This window comes from Elephas maximus, chromosome 23 (genome assembly GCF_024166365.1).
Source record: "Elephas maximus indicus isolate mEleMax1 chromosome 23, mEleMax1 primary haplotype, whole genome shotgun sequence".
NCBI classification, from domain to species: domain Eukaryota; kingdom Metazoa; phylum Chordata; class Mammalia; order Proboscidea; family Elephantidae; genus Elephas; species Elephas maximus.
Window position 1 is genome coordinate 8,230,606 of NC_064841.1, and position 21,969 is coordinate 8,252,574.

At 38.1% G+C, this 21,969-nt stretch overlaps 1 protein-coding gene across 1 annotated transcript; it reads right to left on the reverse strand.

The window, feature by feature from the left end:
- Positions 1-867: 867 nt before the first annotated feature.
- LOC126066410 (arylacetamide deacetylase-like 2) lies at positions 868-21,640 on the reverse strand. The gene is made up of 5 exons (XM_049867439.1): positions 21,371-21,640; positions 20,256-20,478; positions 17,036-17,105; positions 14,113-14,284; positions 868-1,470 (listed from the first exon to the last, which is right to left on the reverse strand). Exons 1-5 carry the CDS (start codon positions 21,404-21,406, stop codon positions 868-870), a joined length of 1,104 nt encoding a protein of 367 aa, XP_049723396.1. The 5' UTR covers positions 21,407-21,640.
- Positions 21,641-21,969: the final 329 nt, after the last annotated feature.

Here is a 21,969-nt window from a genome sequence, read left to right on the forward strand (position 1 = left end):
AATAAGCAAATGCATTCATGTATGCTGGGATTAGCCTAGAGACCTTTCCTAGTGAATGATGTTTACAAAGCAAATCTTGAACATAAACACTACCAACTCACATGATCAGTCTGATTAGTGGTTAATTCAGGAAAATGATTTTTGTCAATTCTGTTTAAAGATGAGTAGCACAATTTCCATCCTGTTTTATAAATGAAACAGCCAGGTGCTTGTTGCATAAGATATTATAGTTTCACAAATATTCTGGGACAACCAACAGCAAAGAAAACACTAATCAATAGGTCCTGGAGTTGATGCAATAGCTCAGTCTTCGAACTTCAGGGAAGACCTTTCTATGGTGAAATCTGCTTAAGGATTCAAGAAAAGATTATATGTTGTGATAACCAAAAGGCAAACATCAAGCTGCAGACAAACAAAATGTGTTTTGAGATCAGATTTTCAATCACACACCCATAACACAATTGGACAATCACAGCAGCAAATTTCCTTATCTTTAAGAAAAGACACAGAACAGGGGAAAGAACACCACACAAATAGCAATACCACAGGAACGTCAACACAGTCAGAACATATTTTGGTTGTGAAGTTGATGCAGGCTGAGTTTGGGTCCCATCATCACAGTCGATCTGGAACTCATCAGCTTAAGTATCTAGGTAGTTATGTAGCCCCTGTGAGGGCAAGCTCTTTGCCACTCCAGAAGTTCAAAATAATAGAGTAAATAATCCCAACTCCCAAGTGTAGTAGACTAAGGAACTTCTTGGATGAATAATCAGTTATTAACAATGAATGCTGTGATCTCACCTACCTTTAAGGATGATTTTGCTACAAGTTTAAGTAAGGGCCAAATATTTAGTCTGTAAGAAGAATTTATAGATTTTCGTCTAGCCAACTAATATACTTATCTCTTATTCTAATTCCTAGATGTAAATAAAATGGTGGTCCCAAGTATGATATTGCTGCATGGATTCCATCTTCTATATGGTTATGAGCAACTTCAACTCCAACTTTTCGAAGCCGTGTGACATACATAAGGCCATCATCTCTTACGGCATCATGTTGGCAGGTAAGGATGTAAGTTAATGGCAAATTTTGTAGCAGGGTATCATTAACCAACAAGGATGATAACCTATCATCCATAAGTCCTGGATGTGAGAAGTCAAATCTTCTAAGAATAGGTTCAGTATAAACTTGGTTCTTTCTGTATTTCTCGGGAAGGAAGATACTCCAGTTGACAAACTTGAACAGATGTCTTGATCCCTGTGGCATATGTTGGTTTGCTTTAAGTGCCCGGAAACACACTTCATCCGTGGTCAAATATAGACATCCAATTTTAAGTGCCATATCCCTTGACAGTAATGGACCATGCTCATTTTCTCGAAAAGATGGTGTGTATAAATCAAGTGTCCGTAGCTGAGGGTAAACTAAAGCCTGTGCCTTAATTTTAATTTTGAATTCTGGATTATTCTTCATCTGAAAAATGAAGTAAGTCATACAAAAGTTTCTAAACGTTGGGAGAGAAAGGTTTACTTCCATCTTTATGAGGTAAATAAAGGCATACAAATTGAAGCAATACCAGAACAGGCTGAATAATGGCCTCACAAAGCCCTGGAACCTACAAATGTTATCTTATTTGGAAAAATGGTCTTTGCAGGTGTGGTTAAGAATCTTGAGATGAGGGGATTATCCTCCATTACCTGAGTGGGCCCTAAATGCAATCACATGTCTCCTTCTAAGAGGGAGGCATGGGAGATTTGACACACACAGAGAGGAGAAGGTGATATGAAGTTAGAGACAGAGGCTGGAGTGACCTTAATGACATGGATGGAGTCAAGCTTTGGGGATCTTCATTTGCCGATGTGGCAAGACTCCAAATGAGAAGAAACTGCTGCAAACATCCATTAATAATTGAAACCTGGAATGAATAAAGTATGAATCTAGGGAATTGGAAATTGTCAAAAATGAAATGAAATGCATAAACATTGATATCCTAGGCATTAGGGAGCTGAAATGGACTGGTATTTGTCGTTTTGAATTGGACAAACATATGGTCTACTAGGCCGGGAATGAAAACATGAAAGGGAATGGTGTTGCATTCATCATCAAAAAGAACATTTTAAGATCTATCCTGAAGTACAACGCTGTCAGTGATAGGATAATATCCACATGCCTACAAGGAAGACCACTTAATACGACTATTATTTGAATTTACACACCAACCACTAAAGCCAAAGATGAAGAAACTGAAGATATTTACCAACTTCTGCAGTCTGAAATTGATCAAACATGTACTCAGGATGCACTGATAATCACTGGTGATCTGAATTTGAAAGTTGGAAACAAAGAAGAAAGATCGGTAGTTGGAAAATATGCCCTTGAGGATAGAAACGGCGCCAGAGATCGCATGATTGAAGTTTGCAAGACCAAGGAATGACTTCTTCATTACAAATACCTTTCCTCACCACAATAAACAGCAACTGTACACGTGGGCCTCGCCAGAGGGAATACGCTGGAATCAAATTGACTACATCTGTGGAAAGAGACAACAGAAAATCTCGATATCATCAGTCAGAGTAAGGCCAGGGGGTGACTGTGGATCAGACCATCAATTACTGATCAAGTTGAAACTGAAGCAAATTAGAATAAGTCCATGAGGGCCAAAGTATAACCTTGAGTATATCCCACCTGAATTTAGAGACCATCTCAAGAATAGATTTGACACCTTGAACACTAATGACCGAAGACCAGACGAGTTGTGGAATGACATCAAGGACATCATACCTGAAGAAAGCAAGAGGCCATTAAAAAGACAGGACAGAAAGAAAAGACCAAAATGGATGTCAGAAGAGACCCTGAAACTTGCTCTTGAATGCCCAGTAGCTAAAGCAAAAGGAAGAAATGATGAAGTAAAAAAGCTCAAGAGAAGATTTCAAAGGGTGGCTCGAAAAGACAAAGTAAAGTATTATAATGACTTGCAAGGCCTGGAGTTAGAAAGCCAGAGGGGAAGAACACACTCAGCATTTCTCAAGCTGAAAGAACTGAAGAAAAAATTCAAGTCTCGAGTTGTAATACTGAAGGCTTCTACAGGCAAAATATTAAACAATGCAGGAAACATCAAAAGAAGATGGAAGGAATACACAGAACACTATACCAAAAAAAACTGGTCAACATTCAACCATTTTAGGAGGTAACACATGATCAGGAACCGATGGTACTGAAGGAAGAAGTCTAAGCTGCACTGAAGGCATTGGTGAAAAACAAGTCTCCGGGATTTGACAGAATATCAATTGAGATGTTTCAACAATCGGATGCAGTGCTGGAAGTGCTAACTTGTCTATGCCAAGAAATTTGAAAGACAGCTACCTGGCCAACCAACTGGAAGAGATCCATATTTATGCCTATTCCCAAGAAAGGTGATCCAACCAAATGCAGGTATTATCAAACAATATCATTAACATCACACATAAGCAAAATTTTGCAGAAGATCATTCAAAGGCAGCTGCACAGTATATCGACAGGGAACTGCCAGAACAAGCAGGATTTAGAAGAGGACTTGGAATCAGGGATATCGTTGCTGATGTCAGATGGATCTTGGCTGAAAGCAGAGAATATCAGAAAGATGTTTAAAAAAAAAAAAAAAGATGTTTACTTGTGTTTTATTGACTATGCTAAGGCATTCAACTGTGTGGACCATAACAAATTATGGATTACATTGCAAAGAATGGGAATTCCAGAATACTTAATTTTGCACATGGACCAAGAGGCAGTTCTTCAAAGTACAAGGGGATACTGCACGATTTAAAGTCAGGAAAGGTGTGCATCAGGGCTGTATCATTTCACCATGCCTATTCAATCTGTATGCTGAGCAAATAATCCAAGAAGCTGGATTTATGAAGAAAAATGGGACATCAGGATTGTAGGAAAACTCATTAATAACCTGTGTTATGCAGATGAGGCAACTTTGCTTGCTGAAAGTGAAGAGGACTTGAAGCACCTTCTGATGAAGATCAAATACCACAGCCTTTACTATGGATTACACCTCAACATAAAGAAAGCAAAAATCCTCACAACTGGATCAATAAGCAACATCACAATGAATGGAGAAAAGATTGAAGTTGTCAAGGATTTCATTTTACTTTTATCCACAATCAACAAGCATGCAAGCAGCAGTCAAGAAATCAAAACATGAGTTGCATTGGGCAAATCGGCTGCAAAAGACCTTTTCACTCTGAAGACTGAGATGCTCCTGACCCAAGCCATGGTGTTTTCAATCGCCTCATATGCATGCGAAAGCTGGACAATGAGTAAGGAAGACAGAAGAAGAATTGATGCCTTTGAATTGTGGTGTTGGCAGGGAATATTGAATGTACCGTGGACTGCCACATGAATGAGCAAATCTGTCTTGGAAGAAGTACAAGCAGAATGCTCCTTAGAAGCAAGGATGGCAAGACTAAATCTCACATACTTTGGACATGTTATCAGGAGGGATGGTCCCTGGAGAAGGACATCATACTTGGTAAAGTAGAGGGTCAGTGAAAAAGAGGAAGACCCTCAACAAGATGGATTGGCAAAGTGACTGCAACAATGGGCACAAACATAGTAACAATTGTGAAGACGGCACAGGACTGGGCAGTGTTTTGTTCTGTTGTGCTATGAATCGGAATCTACTTGACGGCACCTAATAACAACAATGAGCATGCGAACAATTGCCTTAGCTCCATTTTTGTCTGAAGAGGCATATGTGAAGTCTGATGTGGTGTGGCAAATGAAAAAATATGATAAATATCAAATTAAAAGAATAAGAACAATGATTTGGGGACAATAATTCTACAAGATATTAAAGCACATTTAAAAACACAATGTGAATAACACAGATATTAGAGCCTTAATAATTTCAGAAGTAGAACAGATCATATAGAGAAGAAATACGTACATGATATTCAAAAATAACTCTATCAAATTCCTAAAAATTAAAGCTTTTTTTATTCTTAAATGTAATAGAAGAAATTTTTTTAAAAGACAAGATTGATACGGGTGAGGGGTGAGCTTCTTGGCTCAAGCAGACACATAAGACTACATGGGCAGCTCCTGTTGGAGGCAAGATGAGAAGCCAGCGGGGGACAGGAGCTGGTTGAACGGACACGAGGAATACAGGGAGGAGAGGAAGAGTGTGTTGCCTCATTAGGGAGAGAGCAGTTAGGAGTACATAGAGAAGTGTATATAAGTTTTTGCATAAGAGACTGACTTGATTTGTAAACTTTTACTTAAAGCACAATAAAAAATAATAATAATGAAAAAACATTTAAAAAAAAAAAAAAGGCTTTACCAGTCATTAGTTTGAAATTTTCTAAATGTAAACAAACAAAACACTTCCTGCTCTGGAGATTAGCTAATCAAGCTTCTCATCCTATTGAGCCTCTGTGTGATGATGATGCCATGAAATAGAACAATAAGATAATGCACAAAAGTTTGCCCTGTTGATGAGCTTTGTATGGGTGGTTATATTAAGATTTTCTGTTATTAATTTAGCCAGAATTTTATTACTTGTTAATGAGAAAGGAAGTTATCTTTAAATATGGAAGCACTCATTGAGAGAGCGTTAATGAACAGTATTGGCTCTGTTGAAATCACCTTCAAAATACTAAAAAAAAAAAAAAAAAAAAAAAAAGTTTATTTTAAAATTATTATATGGAGAACTTCTGCCCATAGACCTAGGAATTACTGAACATAGAATCTATCTCCACACCCCACAGTCTTCACTGCTTTGTTCTTTGGAAAGTTCTTCTAGACATCATCTGTCTTATTCTCTGTGTTGAAAGTCCATCTCCTGAACTCCCTCTCCACTTCTCCCTTTGTTGCTGCTGAAGGTTTTCCCAGGTGCAGACAGGGAAGGTTTTAATCCATGACCAAAACCCAACTTGCCCATCTGCTTGAAGACACATAAGCCCTCAAGTCTTAGAACCAAGGGGGGAGCTCTGAGATCATGAAAGACTTAGGGGGGAGGGACAGGATTTAGGACTTACTGTCCTCCTCTTAAAAGCTAAATCAAATGCCAAAAAGTCACCACGGTGAATGACTTTTTAAATTCTGTTTTATTTTTACTGAAAGGTGGAATCAGAATTGCAAACTAACTTTTAAGAAGATCACATCTAATTGACATGTAGAGGTCAGCACGCTCATTAAAAATGGTACCCGAACAGAGGGGGCGGAGCCAAGATGGCGGACTAGGCAGACGCTACCTCGGATCCCTCTTACAACAAAGACACGGAAAAACAAGTGAATCGATCACATACATAACAATCTACGAACCCTGAACAACAAACACAGATTTAGAGACAGAGAATGAACTAATACGGGGAAGCAGCGATTGTTTCCAGAGCCTGGAGCCAGCGTACCAGTCAGGTACGGCACAAGCACAGAGAGCAGCTCCACCCCCCGAACTTACCCCGGGAGGGGGACCAGCCGGTTCCACGGGCGGCGTGGGACGCAGCCGGTAGGAGAAGTCCCCGGGAGGCAGTGACTGGTCTTGGAGCAGAAAGAGCAGCGTCTGAGCCGGGGAACCGTCCCACAGGGATTTGGACTGGACGCAGGTACGGCATAAACACAGAGAGTTGCTCCACCCCCCTGAACTAACCCCGGGAAGGGGACCAGCCGGGTCGCGCGGGCGGCGTGGGATGCAGCCGGTAGGAGAAGTCCCTGGGAGGCAGCGACTGGTATTGGAGCGGGGAGAACAGCGTCCCAGCCGGGACACTCGGTCACGGCACAAGCACAGGGACCTGCTCCACCCATCTGAACTAACCCTGGGAGGAGGCCCAACTGGTTCTCGGGGCGGCAAGGCCACGCGGCTGGAGGGACGAGAAGTCCCCGGGAGGCAGCGACTGATTTTGGAGTCGAGAGTGCACCATCCCAGTAGGGGAGCCTTGACGCTGGGCGTGGGGCTGGAAGCGGAGGATCTGACCGTGACTCCAGCGGGCCAGACCCGCCGGGGGCAATCTCCGCACAGCCAGCACACATAGGCGACGCGCCCGCGGGAATCTCAGATATAATAGTCATTCCAAGCAAGACAAGCAACTCTGGCTATATTCTGAGGTGCTACTCTCCTATCTCTCTGTTCCCTCCCCCACCCTCCCCAGGCGGCTTCATTAACATCTGAATAGCCTGAGCCAGAGGGAGAACTCTGATAAGGATCTGACTGCATTTTTTTTTTAGTGGATTTTCTGGAAAAACTAGTTTCCCAGTGATGGCTCGGAGACAACAATCCATATCAAACCACTTAAAGAAGCAGACCATGACAGCTTCTCCAACCCCCCAAACAAAAGAATCAAAATCTTTCCCAAATGAAGATACAATCTTGGAATTATCAGATACAGAATATAAAAAACTAATTTACAGAATGCTTAATGATATCACAAATGAAATTAGGCTAACTGCAGAAAAAGCCAAGGAACACACTGATAAAACTGTTGAAGAACTCAAAAAGATTATTCAAGAACATAGTGGAAAAATTAATAAGTTGCAAGAATCCATAGAGAGACAACATGTAGAAATCCAAAAGATTAACAATAAAATTACAGAATTAGACAACGCACTAGGAAGTCAGAGGAGCAGACTTGAGCAATTAGAATGCAGACTGGGACATCTGGAGGACCAGGGAATCAACACCAACATAGCTGAAAAAAAATCGGATAAAAGAATTTTAAAAAAATGAAGAAACCCTAAGAATTATGTGGGACTCTATCAAGAAGGATAACCTGCGGGTGATTGGAGTCCCAGAACAGGGAGGGGGGACAGAAAACACAGAGAAAATAGTTGAAGAACTCCTGACAGAAAACTTCCCTGACATCATGAAAGACGAAAGGATAGCTATCCAAGATGCTCATCGAACCCCATTTAAGATTGATACAAAAAGAAAAACACCAAGACATATTATCATCAAACTCACCAAAACCAAAGATAAACAGAAAATTTTAAAAGCAGCCAGGGAGAAAAGAAAGGTTTCCTTCAAGGGAGAATCAGTAAGAATATGTTCTGACTACTCAGCAGAAACCATGCAGGCAAGAAGGGAATGGGACGACATATACAGAACACTGAAGGAGAAAAACTGCCAGCCAAGGATCATATATCCAGCAAAACTCTCTCTGAAATATGAAGGCGAAATTAAGATATTTACAGACAAACACAAGTTTAGAGAATTTGCAAAAACCAAACCAAAGCTACAAGAAATACTAAAGGATATTGTTTGGTCAGAGAACCAATAATATCAGATATCAGCACAACACAAGGTCACAAAACAGAACGTCCTGATATCAACTCAAATAGGGAAATCACAAAAACAAATTAAGATTAATTAAAAAAAAAAAACACACATAACAGGGAATCATGGAAATCAATAGGTAAAAGATCACAATAATCAAAAAGAGGGACTAAATACAGGAGGCATTAAACGGCCGTATGAAGAGTGATACAAGGCGATATAGAACAATACAAGTTAGGTTTTTACTTAGAAAAATAGGGGTAAATAATAAGGTAACCACAAAAAGGTATAACAACTCTATAACTCAAGATAAAAACCAAGAAAAACGTAACGACTCAACTAACATAAAGTCAAGCACTATGAAAATGAGGATCTCACAATTTACTAAGAAAAACGCCTCAGCACAAAAAAGTATGTGGAAAAATGAAATTGTCAACAACACACATAAAAAGGCATCAAAATGACAGCACTAAAAACTTATTTATCTATAATTACCCTGAATGTAAATGGACTAAATGCACCAATAAAGAGACAGAGAGTCACAGACTGGATAAAGAAACACGATCCATCTATATGCTGCCTACAAGAGACACACCTTAGACTCAGAGACACAAACAAACTAAAACTCAAAGGATGGAAAAAAGTATATCAAGCAAACAATAAGCAAAAAAGAAGAGGAGTAGCAATATTAATTTCTGGCAAAATAGACTTTAGACTTAAATTCACCACAAAGGATAAAGAAGGACACTATATAATGATAAAAGGGACAATTGATCAGGAAGACATAACCATATTAAATATTTATGCACCCAATGACAGGGCTGCAAGATACATAAATCAAATTTTAACAGAATTGAAAAGCGAGATAGATACCTCCACAATTATAGTAGGAGACTTCAACACACCACTTTCGGAGAAGGACAGGACATCCAGTAAGAAGCTCAACAGAGACACGGAAGATCTAATTACAACAATCAACCAACTTGACCTCATTGACTTATACAGAACTCTCCACCCAACTGCTGCAAAGTATACTTTTTTTTCTAGCGCACATGGAACATTCTCTAGAATAGACCACATATTAGGTCATAAAACAAACCTTTGCAGAGTCCAAAACATCGAAATATTACAAAGCATCTTCTCAGACCACAAGGCAATAAAACTAGAGATCAATAACAGAAAAACTAGGGAAAAGAAATCAAATACTTGGAAAATGAACAACACCCTTCTGAAAAAAAGACTGGGTTATAGAAGACATTAAGGAGGGAATAAGGAAATTCATAGAAAGCAACGAGAATGAAAATACTTCCTATCAAAACCTCTGGGACACAGCAAAAGCAGTGCTCAGAGGCCAATTTATATCGATAAATGCACACATACAAAAAGAAGAAAGAGCCAAAATCAGAGAACTGTCCCTACAACTTGAACAAATAGAAACTGAGCAACAAAAGAATCCATCAGGCACCAGAAGAAAACAAATAATAAAAATTAGAGCTGAACTAAATGAATTAGAGAGCAGAAAAACAATTGAAAGAATTAACAAAGCCAAAAGCTGGTTCTTTGAAAAAATTAACAAAATTGATAAACCATTGGCTAGACTGACTAAAGAAATACAAGAAAGGAAGCAAATAACCCGAATAAGAAATGAGAAGGACCACATCACAACAGAACCAAATGAAATTAAAAGAATCATTTCAGATTATTATGAAAAATTGTACTCTAATAAATTTGAAAACCTAGAAGAAATGGATGAATTCCTGGAAAAACACTACCTACCTAAACTAACACATTCAGAAGTAGAACAACTAAATAGACCCATAACAAAAAAAGAGATTGAAACGGTAATCAAAAAACTCCCAACAAAAAAAAGCCCTGGCCAGGACGGCTTCACTGCAGAGTTCTACCAAACTTTCAGAGAAGAGTTAACACCACTACTACTAAAGGTATTCCAAAGCATAGAAAATGACGGAATACTACCCAACTCATTCTATGAAGCCACCATCTCCCTGATACCAAAACCAGGTAAAGACATTACAAAAAAAGAAAATTATAGACCTATATCCCTCATGAACATTGATGCAAAAATCCTCAACAAAATTCTAGCCAATAGAATCCAACAACACATCAAAAAAATAATTCACCCTGATCAAGTGGGATTTATACCAGGTATGCAAGGCTGGTTTAATATCAGAAAAACCATTAATGTAATCCATCACATAAATAAAAGACAAAAACCACATGATCTTATCAATTGATGCAGAAAAGGCATTTCACAAAGTCCAACACCCATTCATGATAAAAACTCTTACCAAAATAGGAATTGAAGGAAAATTCCTCAACATACTAAAGGGCATCTATGCAAAGCCAACAGCCAATATCACTCTAAATGGAGAGAACCTGAAAGCATTTCCCTTGAGAACGGGAACCAGACAAGGATGCCCTTTATCACCGCTCTTATTCAACATCGTGTTGGAAGTCTTAGCCAGGGCAATTAGGCTAGACAAAGAAATAAAAGGTATCCGGATTGGCAAGGAAGAAGTAAAGTTATCACTATTTGCAGATGACATGATTATATACACAGAAAACCCTAAGGAATCCTCCAGAAAACTACTGAAACTAATAGAAGAGTTTGGCAGAGTCTCAGGTTATAAAATAAACATACAAAAATCACTTGGATTCCTCTACATCAACAAAAAGAACACCGAAGAGGAAATAGCCAAATCAATACCATTCACAGTAGCCCCCAAGAAGATAAGATACTTAGGAATAAATCTTACCAAGGATGTAAAAGACCTATACAAAGAAAACTACAAAGCTCTACTACAAGAAATTCAAAAGGACATGCTTAAGTGGAAAAACATACCCTGCTCATGGATAGGAAGACTTAACATAGTAAAAATGTCTATTCTACCAAAAGCCATCTATACATTTAACTCACTTCTGATCCAAATTCCAATGTCATATTTTAAGGGGATAGAGAAACAAATCACCAATTTCATATGGAAGGGAAAGAAGCCCCGGATAAGCAAAGCACTACTGAAAAAGAAGAAGAAAGTGGGAGGCCTCACCTTACCTGACTTCAGAACCTATTATACAGCCACAGTAGTCAAAACAGCCTGGTATTGGTACAACAACAGACACATAGACCAATGGAACAGAATTGAGAACCCAGACATAGATCCATCCACGTATGAGCAGCTGATATTTGACAAAGGACCAGTGTCAATTAACTGGGGAAAAGATAGCCTTTTTAACAAACAGTGCTGGCATAACTGGATATCCCTTTGCAAAAAAATGAAACAGGACCCATACCTCACACCATGCACAAAAACTAACTCCAAGTGGATCAAAGACCTAAACATAAAGACTAAAACGATAAAGATCATAGAAGAAAAAATTGGGACAACCCTAGGAGCCCTAATACAAGGTATAAACAGAATACAAAACATTACCAAAAATGATGAAGAGAAACCCGATAACTGGGAGCTCCTAAAAATCAAACACCTATGCTCATCTAAAGACTTCTCCAAAAGCGTAAAAAGACCACCTACAGACTGGGAAAGAATTTTCAGCTATGACATCTCCAACCAGCGCCTGATCTCTAAAATCTACATGATTCTGTCAAAACTCAACCACAAAAAGACAAACAACCCAATCAAGAAGTGGGCAAAGGATATGAACACACATTTCACTAAAGAAGATATTCAGGCAGCCAACAGATACATGAGAAAATGCTCTCGATCATTAGCCATTAGAGAAATGCAAATTAAAACTACAATGAGATTCCATCTCACACCAGCAAGGCTGGCATTAATCCAAAAAACACAAAATAATAAATGTTGGAGAGGCTGCGGAGAGATTGGAACTCTCATACACTGCTGGTGGGAATGTAAAATGGTACAACCACTTTGGAAATCTATCTGGCGTTATCTTAAACAGTTAGAAATAGAACTACCATACAACCCAGAAATCCCACTCCTAGGAATATACCCTAGAGAAACAAGAGCCTTCATACAAACAGATACATGCACACCCATGTTTATTGCAGCTCTGTTTACAATAGCAAAAAGTTGGAAGCAACCACGGTGTCCATCAACGGATGAATGGGTAAATAAATTGTGGTATATTCACACAATGGAATACTACACATCGATAAAGAACAGTGACGAATCTCTGAAACATTTCATAACATGGAGGAACCTGGAAGGCATTACGCTGAGCGAAATTAGTCAGAGGCAAAAGGACAAATATTGTATAAGACCACTATTATAAGATCTTGAGAAATAGTAAACCTGAGAAGAACACATACTTTTGTGGTTACGAGGGGGGGAGGGAGGGAGGGTGGGAGAGGGTTTTTTATTGATTAATCAGTAGATAAGAACTGCTTTAGGTGAAGGGAAAGACAACACTCAATACATGGGAGGTCAGCTCAATTGGACTGGACCAAAAGCAAAGAAGTTTCCGGGATAAAATGAATGTTTCAAAGGTCAGCGGAGCAAGTGCGGGGGTCTGGGGAACACGGTTTGCGGGGACTTCTAAGTCAATTGGCAAAATAATTCTATTATGAAATCATTCCCTATCCCACTTTGAAATGTGGCGTCTGGGGTCTTAAATGCTAACAAGCGGCCATCTAAGATGCAGCAATTGGTCTCAACCCACCTGGATCAAAGGAGAATGAAGAACACCAAGGCCACACGACAACTAAGAGCCCAAGAGACAGAAAGGGCCACATGACCCAGAGACCTACATCATCCTGAGACCAGAAGAACTAGTTGGTGCCCGGCCACAATCGATGACTGCCCTGACAGGGAGCACAACAGAGGACCCCTGAGGGAGCAGGAGATCAGTGGGATACAGACCCCAAATTCTCATAAAAAGACCAAACTTAATGGTCTGACTGAGACTGGAGGAATCCCGGCGGCCATGCTCCCCAGACCTTCAGTTGACACAGGACAGGAACCATCCCCGAAGACAACTCATCAGAAATGAAAGGGACTGGTCAGCGGGTGGGAGAGAGACGCTGATGAAGAGTGAGCTAATTATATCAGGTGGACACCTGAGATTGTGTTGGCAACTCTTGTCTGGAGGGGGGATGGGAGGATAGAGAGAGAGGGAAGCCGGCAAAATTGTCAAGAAAGGAGAGACTGAAAGGGCTGACTCAAGAGGGGGAGAGCGAGTGGGAGTAGGGAGTGAGATGTATGTAAACTTATATGTGACAGACTGATTGGATTTGTAAACGTTCACTTGAAGCTTAATAAAAGTTATTTAAAAAAAAAAAAAATGGTACCCACCTGCTTCTGCTAATTTCCTTGTATGGAAACAGCGGTTTGGGAGTTGGAAATTATGTAATGGACTGAATCTAGTTCGCAAATGTATTAACTATTTGGAAAGTTAATATTTAACTGCACACAGCAAGGATTTTAACATGAGACCAATTTTACCTTCTGTTACCATAATGATTCTTCCATATGAGCATGATACTTGGCCCACATGTTATGTGATGGCATTCTACATGGTACATAAAAGGGATTACAATACTCTCAAATGCTTGGCAGATTATAAAATACCTAAAGATAACAACGACAGCTGTCATATTAAATGGTAATTTTGAAACATAGAGAACTGTTTCTTAAAATTGGCAGGATAAGTAAGAGCTTTTTTTTAGCATTATAGCTCCAATGCCTACAAAGCAACATTTATCTAAAGGTAAAATTATGCAAAAATGACTGAAGGTTTGTTTTCCTCCCTTTTCACATATTAAAATATAAGAGCAATAAAAATATTGTAACTAAAATAATTCGGTTGTGTTAGAATTATTATAAGTGTGTGTACCGTAAACGTATGCAAAACATAAAACATACCAGTTGAATCACTCTTGTTGCAAATGAAGCCCCACAACTGTCTCCTGAAACACAGATTCGGGTGGGATCCACTCCATATTTTGTGAGAATTTTATCTTGTAAAAAGAACTTAACTGCAGCAAAGACGTCTTCCAGAGCAACAGGGAATTGATATTTAGGAGCTAGTCGATAACTTAAAAGAAAGAAAAAAAAGCAACAAAATATTTACGATTAAATATTGCTCATATACGGCCAGGTATTTCTCATTTTAACCGTCAAATCTATCGAACAAAATCGGGGCAGGGTTTACTGCTCATACCAGTCAAACCTTGATTTGCTCAAAAATGAAAAGTAAATTCTGATATAATGATGTTTAAATCTTGGGTCTATGAGGAAATGGGAGACATTGTCTAGTCAATGCATAAAATTGTGTGTAAAAGTTTCATCTAAACAGAAATTAGTAGTGGAAATTTCCGACGTCGTTCCTCAGATTCTAGATGAAACCAGTGACACGAAAATTTTCAGAACAATTGTTGGGAGGGCACAAGGGATTTTACAAGCAGCAAATTGGAGAACCAATAATTTGTAGATGATACATTAGAAATTCATTTATGCCAAAATTCTACAAAATCGTATGTTTCACTTTGTGTCATTGGCACTACCTGAAAACTTGATTCAAATTATAACTGAAATATAAACAACATTTGATAAAGTAAAGAAGCTTGCCTAATTGTTTTAATTTGTAGGGAAAATTATTATAGCATATTTCAGTGTGTACAACCATGTTACAAATATACATGCGTGTGTATAGAGAGAGAGAGAGCCCTGGTGCACAGTGGTTAAGAGCTTGGCTACTAACCAAAATGTCGGCAGTTTGAATCCCCCAGCTACCCCTTGGAAACACTATGGGGTTTTTATATATAAAGCCTTCTTTTTTTTTTTTTTTTTCTAATATAGGAATGCACCTCAATTGGGTTGTCTTTTTTTAATCTATAGTAGTAATCTCAATGTCTATTAGAATTGGTGAATTTTTCATATATCAATACTAAACATTAAATGTTGACCACAGGGCCCTTGCAATTTGTCATACTGCAATCTATATCTAAAATATCTGAAATATAGTGTGATTTAAACAAGGTAACATATCAAAAATGTAACTGATACTAAAACATTATCTAGTGTAAAAATCAACACATATAGTAAGTGATTAAAGAAAAAAAAAAAAAAAAACCTGCTGCCGTCAAGTCGATTCCGATTTACAGTGACCCTACAGGACAGAGTAGAACTGCCCCATAGAGTTTCCGAGGAGCACCTGGTGGATTTGAACTGCTGACCTTTTGCTTAGTAGCCATAGCACTTAACCTATATGCCACCAAGGTTTCCAAGTAAGTGACAGAACTCTCAAATAGAACACGTAACAAGCCAGTACTATCCTAGTCACTATTACTGCTTTAGAGCAACCAGAAGAACTCATCGTGTCTTCAGAGATACTTCTGATTTATAATAACTGGGATGTTCTCCATTTCTTTTTATAGTTTTACCTAATATACTGTATCATTTCAGCCATACTTTTAAAATGGTGATATATGCGTGTACCTGATTTAAAAGTAAGTGATAACCCATTGCCATCAAGTTGATTCTGACTCATAGTGACCCTATAGGACAGAGTAGAACTGTCGCATATAGGGTTTCCAAGGAGCAGCTGGTGGATTCAAACTGCCGACCTTTTGGTTAGCTGCCAAACGCTTAACCACTGTGCCACCAGAGCCGAAAAAGTAAGTGATAAAAAAAATAAAATTTTTTTTTTTTTATTAGAACCCTTAAATCAGGTACCTGCATATATCACCACTTTTAAAAAAGTATGGTTGAAATGATATAGTATACTAGGCAAAACTATAAAATGAAAGGGAGAACATCCCAGTTATTATAAAGTAGAAGTGTCTGTGAAGATATAATGAGTTCTTTTGGTTGCTCTAAAGCAGTAATCATGACTAGGATAGCACTGGTTCGTTTCGTGTTCTATTTGACCTCCCTAGGCTCTAATTTAGTCAAGAAATTCCACTATGTCCTCTTTTCAGTATTGGGCTAGAAGTCTGTAAGTATATTCCTGCACTGTGGAATTGATAGCACTGGGTTTTTTTATTGGAAACCCTGCTGGCGTAGTGGTTAAGTTCCACGGCTGCAAACCAAAGGGTCGGCAGTTCAAATCCACCAGGCACTCCTTGGAAACTCTAGGGGCAGTTCTACTCTGTCCTATAGGGCCTCTATGAGTCGGAGTTGACTCGACGGCACTGCGTTTGGTTTGTTTTGGATGGAAAAAAAAAAACTCTATCCTGAGAATGATAGCTTAGGAAGTACAGAGTACATTTATGTAGTTCCACATCATACTGGATATGTACTAGTTTTGCTGATATATTCTTGGAAACTGAGGCAAATATCAATAGCATCTGAGATCTCTCATTTTGAGAGTGACTTAAAATTTTTAGATGCCTCCAACATTTGCTACCGGATGTTCCTACAACCAAGAATATATCTATATCTAACTAATCTTTTCTTTTTTTTTTAATTACCAGTTCAAACAAAACTCAACATCCCAAATGCGTAATAGGTAACTAAGTTCCCTCTAAGTACGTTACCTGGGGATTAAGTTAGGTCCTTCCAGGCCTCAAATTTATGTCCCTAGAGATTATCACAGCTGCGTTGCCAAACATGCTCACTCCAAGTGCCTCTCAGAAGTCTCTATTATGTCAGAGATTAAAGAGAAACTGGGCCCCTTTGAGGAATTATGGGCATTATAATGTCAATAAAAAACATCGTAATACACCAAAAATTGCTAAGATCCCAATCTTTTTTGAGGCTTGGATGACTTAATTTGGAAACTAAACCTCTAAGTCATGAGAGTAAGAATCACAGTATTAAAAAATAATAATAATAATTCTCTTACTCCACTCCCGCAACAACAGCATCAAGTTTGTTTGCCGTCCATCTGTTCAGCATGTCATAGGATGTGAGCTCTGGAATGAAAGAAATAAATATAAAGGTGTACGCTACAAATAAACAGAATGGAAAACCACCCACACCTGTGAAATGTGGTAGACCTATGGATTGTGATTCATTGGTGCTAAATAAGGATCTATATTCCCGACCTCTCTTACCATTGAAGGAGCTTCCATAAGAGTAACAAGAACTGCCGAATCCTCTATCTACTAAATCATTCCTAACCAAAGTCAAAGACGTGACTTCTCTGATTGGTGACAATGGGAGAAGCTCAGCATGTCCTGTTGACCTCTTCATTTTCCACCAGAACATTCCTTCCAGGTTCACTGTATGGTGTACTTCAGAGGGCACTGTTCACCAAGGATAGCCCTGATGTGTCATGTTCTGCTCTGCATACAGCTAGTATCAAACGGAGCAGGCCTTTTTTTGTGCAGTACTGGTAGTAACTATGACTAAGTGTCCTTAATTCAAAGATGATCCATTATCAAAAGCTCAGGACACATTCTTCAAAGATTTGTTAGTAATAAGCACAATATTTAGACCTTTGCCTGAGTGAATCCTGTTATATCTCAACTGTTGCAGAACTAAAGAGAGGAAGAAACTAAGTGTACGTATTGACTCTCTAAACCTGCAACACTCATTACCATGGCTTCCCAAAAGTTCCATCTGCTTAGAATACACAAGAACTCTGGAATTGAGATGAGCATTATGAATTTCATGTATTCAGAGGTTCAACCGTAGTACTTTTTTTTGTAAACTACTGGTCAATATCAGTCCTAATCAATGATAGGGATAGTAATCTAACAGTCAGAAATACTTCTGTGTGTAATGAAAACAAAATGAGTTTTCTGCTAACTGAAGTCTCATACAATAATTACCTGTAAAAATTAATATTTAACATTTAATAATATTAATATTTAATAGACATGTAAAATAAGAAGTGAAAATTTAGGTTTTTATCTAAATCAGGGTACAGGATAATAACGCCATTCTAGTACCTGAAATAGAAATTAATTATTGATCAAATCTAATTACTGGATATTTTTAAATGGTGGATAGATAAGGTTCATGCAAAATTTTGTGATAATATTCCCATTGGAAATCTATGCTAAAATTCCTCTCAGTCATTCATTATTTATTCATGCATTAAAAAGACGTTAATTGTACATTCATTATGTAGAAGTCACTCTGCTAGATACCAGGGATTCAAAGATAAAGGATGCAGTGATGGCCTTCAAGTGGAGAATGTCAATTCAGGAAAAATATATTCAAAGACAAACAGTTATGAGAATGCATGGACAACTCAGGAAAATAAATGTAACTAAGCACAGTTTAAACAAAAAACTGACAGGGGAGAAGGGGTATAAAGTGAGACAATTTGGGTATAGGTAAGTTATCATAACTTAGATGCTTCGCTAAGGGTTTCTTTTTTAAGAAATGGATGGATGTTACTAAAGAATTCCATAAGAAGTTATATGGTCCTGTTTGCGTATATAATGGGAAAATCAGAAAGAGTGTGAAATAGAAGAGGAAGCGGTGAATAAAGAGTAGAAACACTATAAAGGAATCTAAATCATAACTAATGATGGGCTAAACGACTGTAGTGCGGACAGAAAAGAGGCTATTTTGGAAGCAGGACATACAGAATTGATTACGAAATATAGACGCTAAGGGACAATAAGTAAGTGACCGTTGTGGTCATTTACCGAAAGAATACAAGCTGAAAAGCCTTTTCCTGGCTTGGTTTTTGTTGCTTTTGTTGTTTGTTTGCTTTTTTTTTTTCTCTCTCTCTCTCTCTAAAACTCTTTGAAGGTAGAGATGGTAAATTCTGTATTGTTATGTTAAGCTTGAATTATCTTCAGTTCATCCAGGTGGTAGCCTCATCAGCAGTTGCATATATTAATGGAAACTCAGGAATATTACTAGAGTTGGAGATATAGAGCTGGACGACAGCATCCTCGGGGTGATGTAGGGTTGGAGAGGATACGGGTCTAGATAAAAGAGCATGTAGGTTCACAAACTAAAGAAAGGGATACCGAGGAACATAAACATTTATAAAACGTAAAGACAGAAAAACCTGTGTTCGTGAGTGGGCTTGTATTTGTTTTGTTTTAAAGGGGGAGATACAAAAGAAAGGAAGGGGTAAGGCCTAAAGAAGTCAAAGGGAAATTTGTTGTATAGAAACCAAGGGAGCAGAAGAGAGAGGTCATCCTCTAGTGCAGCAAATTTTATGCCTTGAAGAATTAATTAAAGAGGAGGGAAAATAGTCTACAGTTTAAAGAAATTAGTCAGAGAAAGGAAGAATATTGATGATAGACCACTAAGTACAAAGAGGGATGTTGAACCAAGAAAGGTTAATATTGAAGAGATTGTGTGTCTTTAGGAGTCATAGAGAGGACAAGTTTGAAGGTAGAAGAAGGTAAGAGAAATACTGATAAAACCAACTAATGAAATAGAAGGAAATGTGATCTCGAGTAAATAAGAAAGGAACATAGACCTTAAGACTGATACACAGTCCTATTTTATGTTTTCATTTTGTTAAAATCATGCATTGAATTCTAACCCTCAACATTATAAGTATGATTGCTTCACAGTCTACAATTTCAACATGTGTGTGCTACTTGGAAATTACAAATAGCATCACTTCTGATACAACATTGAAAGCATCTTCTCGACTTCAGTTTTTCTGAACCTAAAGTCAGGTCCTTCGGTAATTATAAACTTAAGTTTCACATTTACTCCTTAAACTTCACATTCTACACTGCCAATTAATAAAAGCTTGTTTAGTACTAAAGTTTTTTTTTTTTTTTCAAAATGAAAATCTCATTTAATTTTTTTTATTTTGTTTGCCAGATGTGTATCGAGAAATATATATGAACCTTGCTTGATAGAGTCTACTCTCTCCCCGCCAAGATACATACACATACGCACAAACATAAACCCAGACCCAGTGCTGTCGAGTTGATTCGGACTCATAGCGACCCTACAGGACAGAGTAGAACTGCCCCATAGAGTTTTCGAGGAGCGCCTAGCGGATTCGAACTGCTGGCCCTTTGGTTAGCTGCTGTAGCACTTAACCACTATGCCACCAGGGTACAAACGTCTGCCAATAATAAATATATATTTGAATAAGAATATATACAATGTAACATATATGATCCACTTACTATAACTTCCCAAAGCAAAGTTTCCACCATGAACAAAAATTACAGCTCGTCTCGGGGTTTCTGACTCCCTCTTTGGGAAGTACAAACGTACTGGAATATCACTAAAGGTTGTATCAGTCACTGTGATGTTTTCATCTGAAATTGGTTGTGTGTAGTCCAGTTCCAGTAACATGGAAAACAATTCTTCATATCTCATAAGACCTATATTTTCAAATAACGTAGCCTGTCAAAACAAGATTTAAAATATTGAACATTTTGATTTGTAATAACAAAAAATCAAAAAGAATAAATAATAAAAGTTTATAGGTTTTATTGTACATCCTAAAAGACACATTATTGTTGCTTCTAGAGAAATCTCATATGTAGTTTTTAGAATAAAGGAAATCTCCTTTAAAGTCATCAATTTACTGGCAGCTTGTTTCATGTCTGGCCTAGTTATCTCTGAAATGTAAACTTTTATCTGACATGTTATGTGAGAAATAACAGGTTTATACCACTTTTTATATACATGTTTCCAATACTTTGATATTATTCCATTAGTCATTCAATTTAATTCAAGAATTTAAAAATCATCTGGTTATCACATTACTAGTAGCCTGAATATCCATTTTTTTCAACGACAAATAAGTTCTTTTTCTTTTCCTTAAAAAGACATGAAGAAATAATAACTTTGTCATTTTATCCCATTGAATTAAAGTTCTCTTTAGTATTTCTGGAAACCCTGGTGGTGTAGTGGTTAAGTACTACGGCTGCTAACCAAGAGGTTGGCGGTTCAAATCTGCCAGGCACTCCTTGGAAATTCTATGGGGCAGTTCTACTCTGTCCTGTAGGGTCGCTATGAGTCAGAATCAACTCGACGGCAGTGGGTTTGGTTTTGGTTTAGTATTTCTGTCAAGCTTTCTAACAGCTTTGTAACACGTCACTGAATAGCTCGTGCAAAAGGTAACCAGAAACACCATGTGGACAATAGAATGGTACTGCACATTTATTGAGGGCACTGATGCTCAAAGAGTCCAAGTTGTTGACCAAAGTTGGGCAGCTAGTAAGTGTCAAAGCAAGATCTAAGCCCCGTTTTTCTCAGCCAGTGTTTTATACGCTCCTCTCCATATAAATACCTTCAGTGCACCTTGGACTTTTTCCTTCAGTACCATTGGTTCTTGATCATATGCTACCTCCTGAAATGATTGAATATCGACCAATTCTTCTTCTTACAGTGACTATTCCTTCCACCTTCTTTTGATGCTTCTTGTATCATTATTTTGCCCTTGTTGTTGTTGTTCTTAGGTGCTGTCCAGTAGATTCCGACTCATAGCAACCTTGTATTTGCCCATAGTATTTTACCCATAGACTCCTTCAATGTTGCAACTCGAACTTGAATTTTTATTTCAGTTCTTTCAGCTTGAAAATGCAGTGTGTTCTTCCCTTTTGGTTTTGTAACTCCAGGTCCTTGCACATGTCATTATTACACTTTGCCTTCTTGAGCCGCCCTTTGAAATCTTCTGTTCAGCTCTTTTACTTTGTCATTTCTTCCTTTCACTTTAGCTACATGATATTCAAGAGCAAGTTTCAGAGTCTCTTCTGACACCCATTTTGGTCTTTTCTTTCTTTCCTGTCTTTTTAATGACCTCTTGCTTTCTTCATGTATGACGTCATTGATGTCATTCCACAACTCCTCTGGTCTTCAGTCATTAGTGTTCAATGGATCAAATCTATT

Coding starts and splice junctions, on each gene's coding strand:
- LOC126066410 (XM_049867439.1), bottom strand. CDS start 21,406: ATGGTACTGAAGGAAAAAGTCCAAGGTGCACTGAAG. Junction 20,479..21,370: donor AAGTCCAAGGTGCACTGAAG/GTATTTATATGG, acceptor TTGTTTTGACAG/GCTACGTTATTTGAAAATAT. Junction 14,285..17,035: donor GCTGTTGTTGCGGGAGTGGA/GTAAGAGAATTA, acceptor CTTTCTTTTAAG/TTATCGACTAGCTCCTAAAT.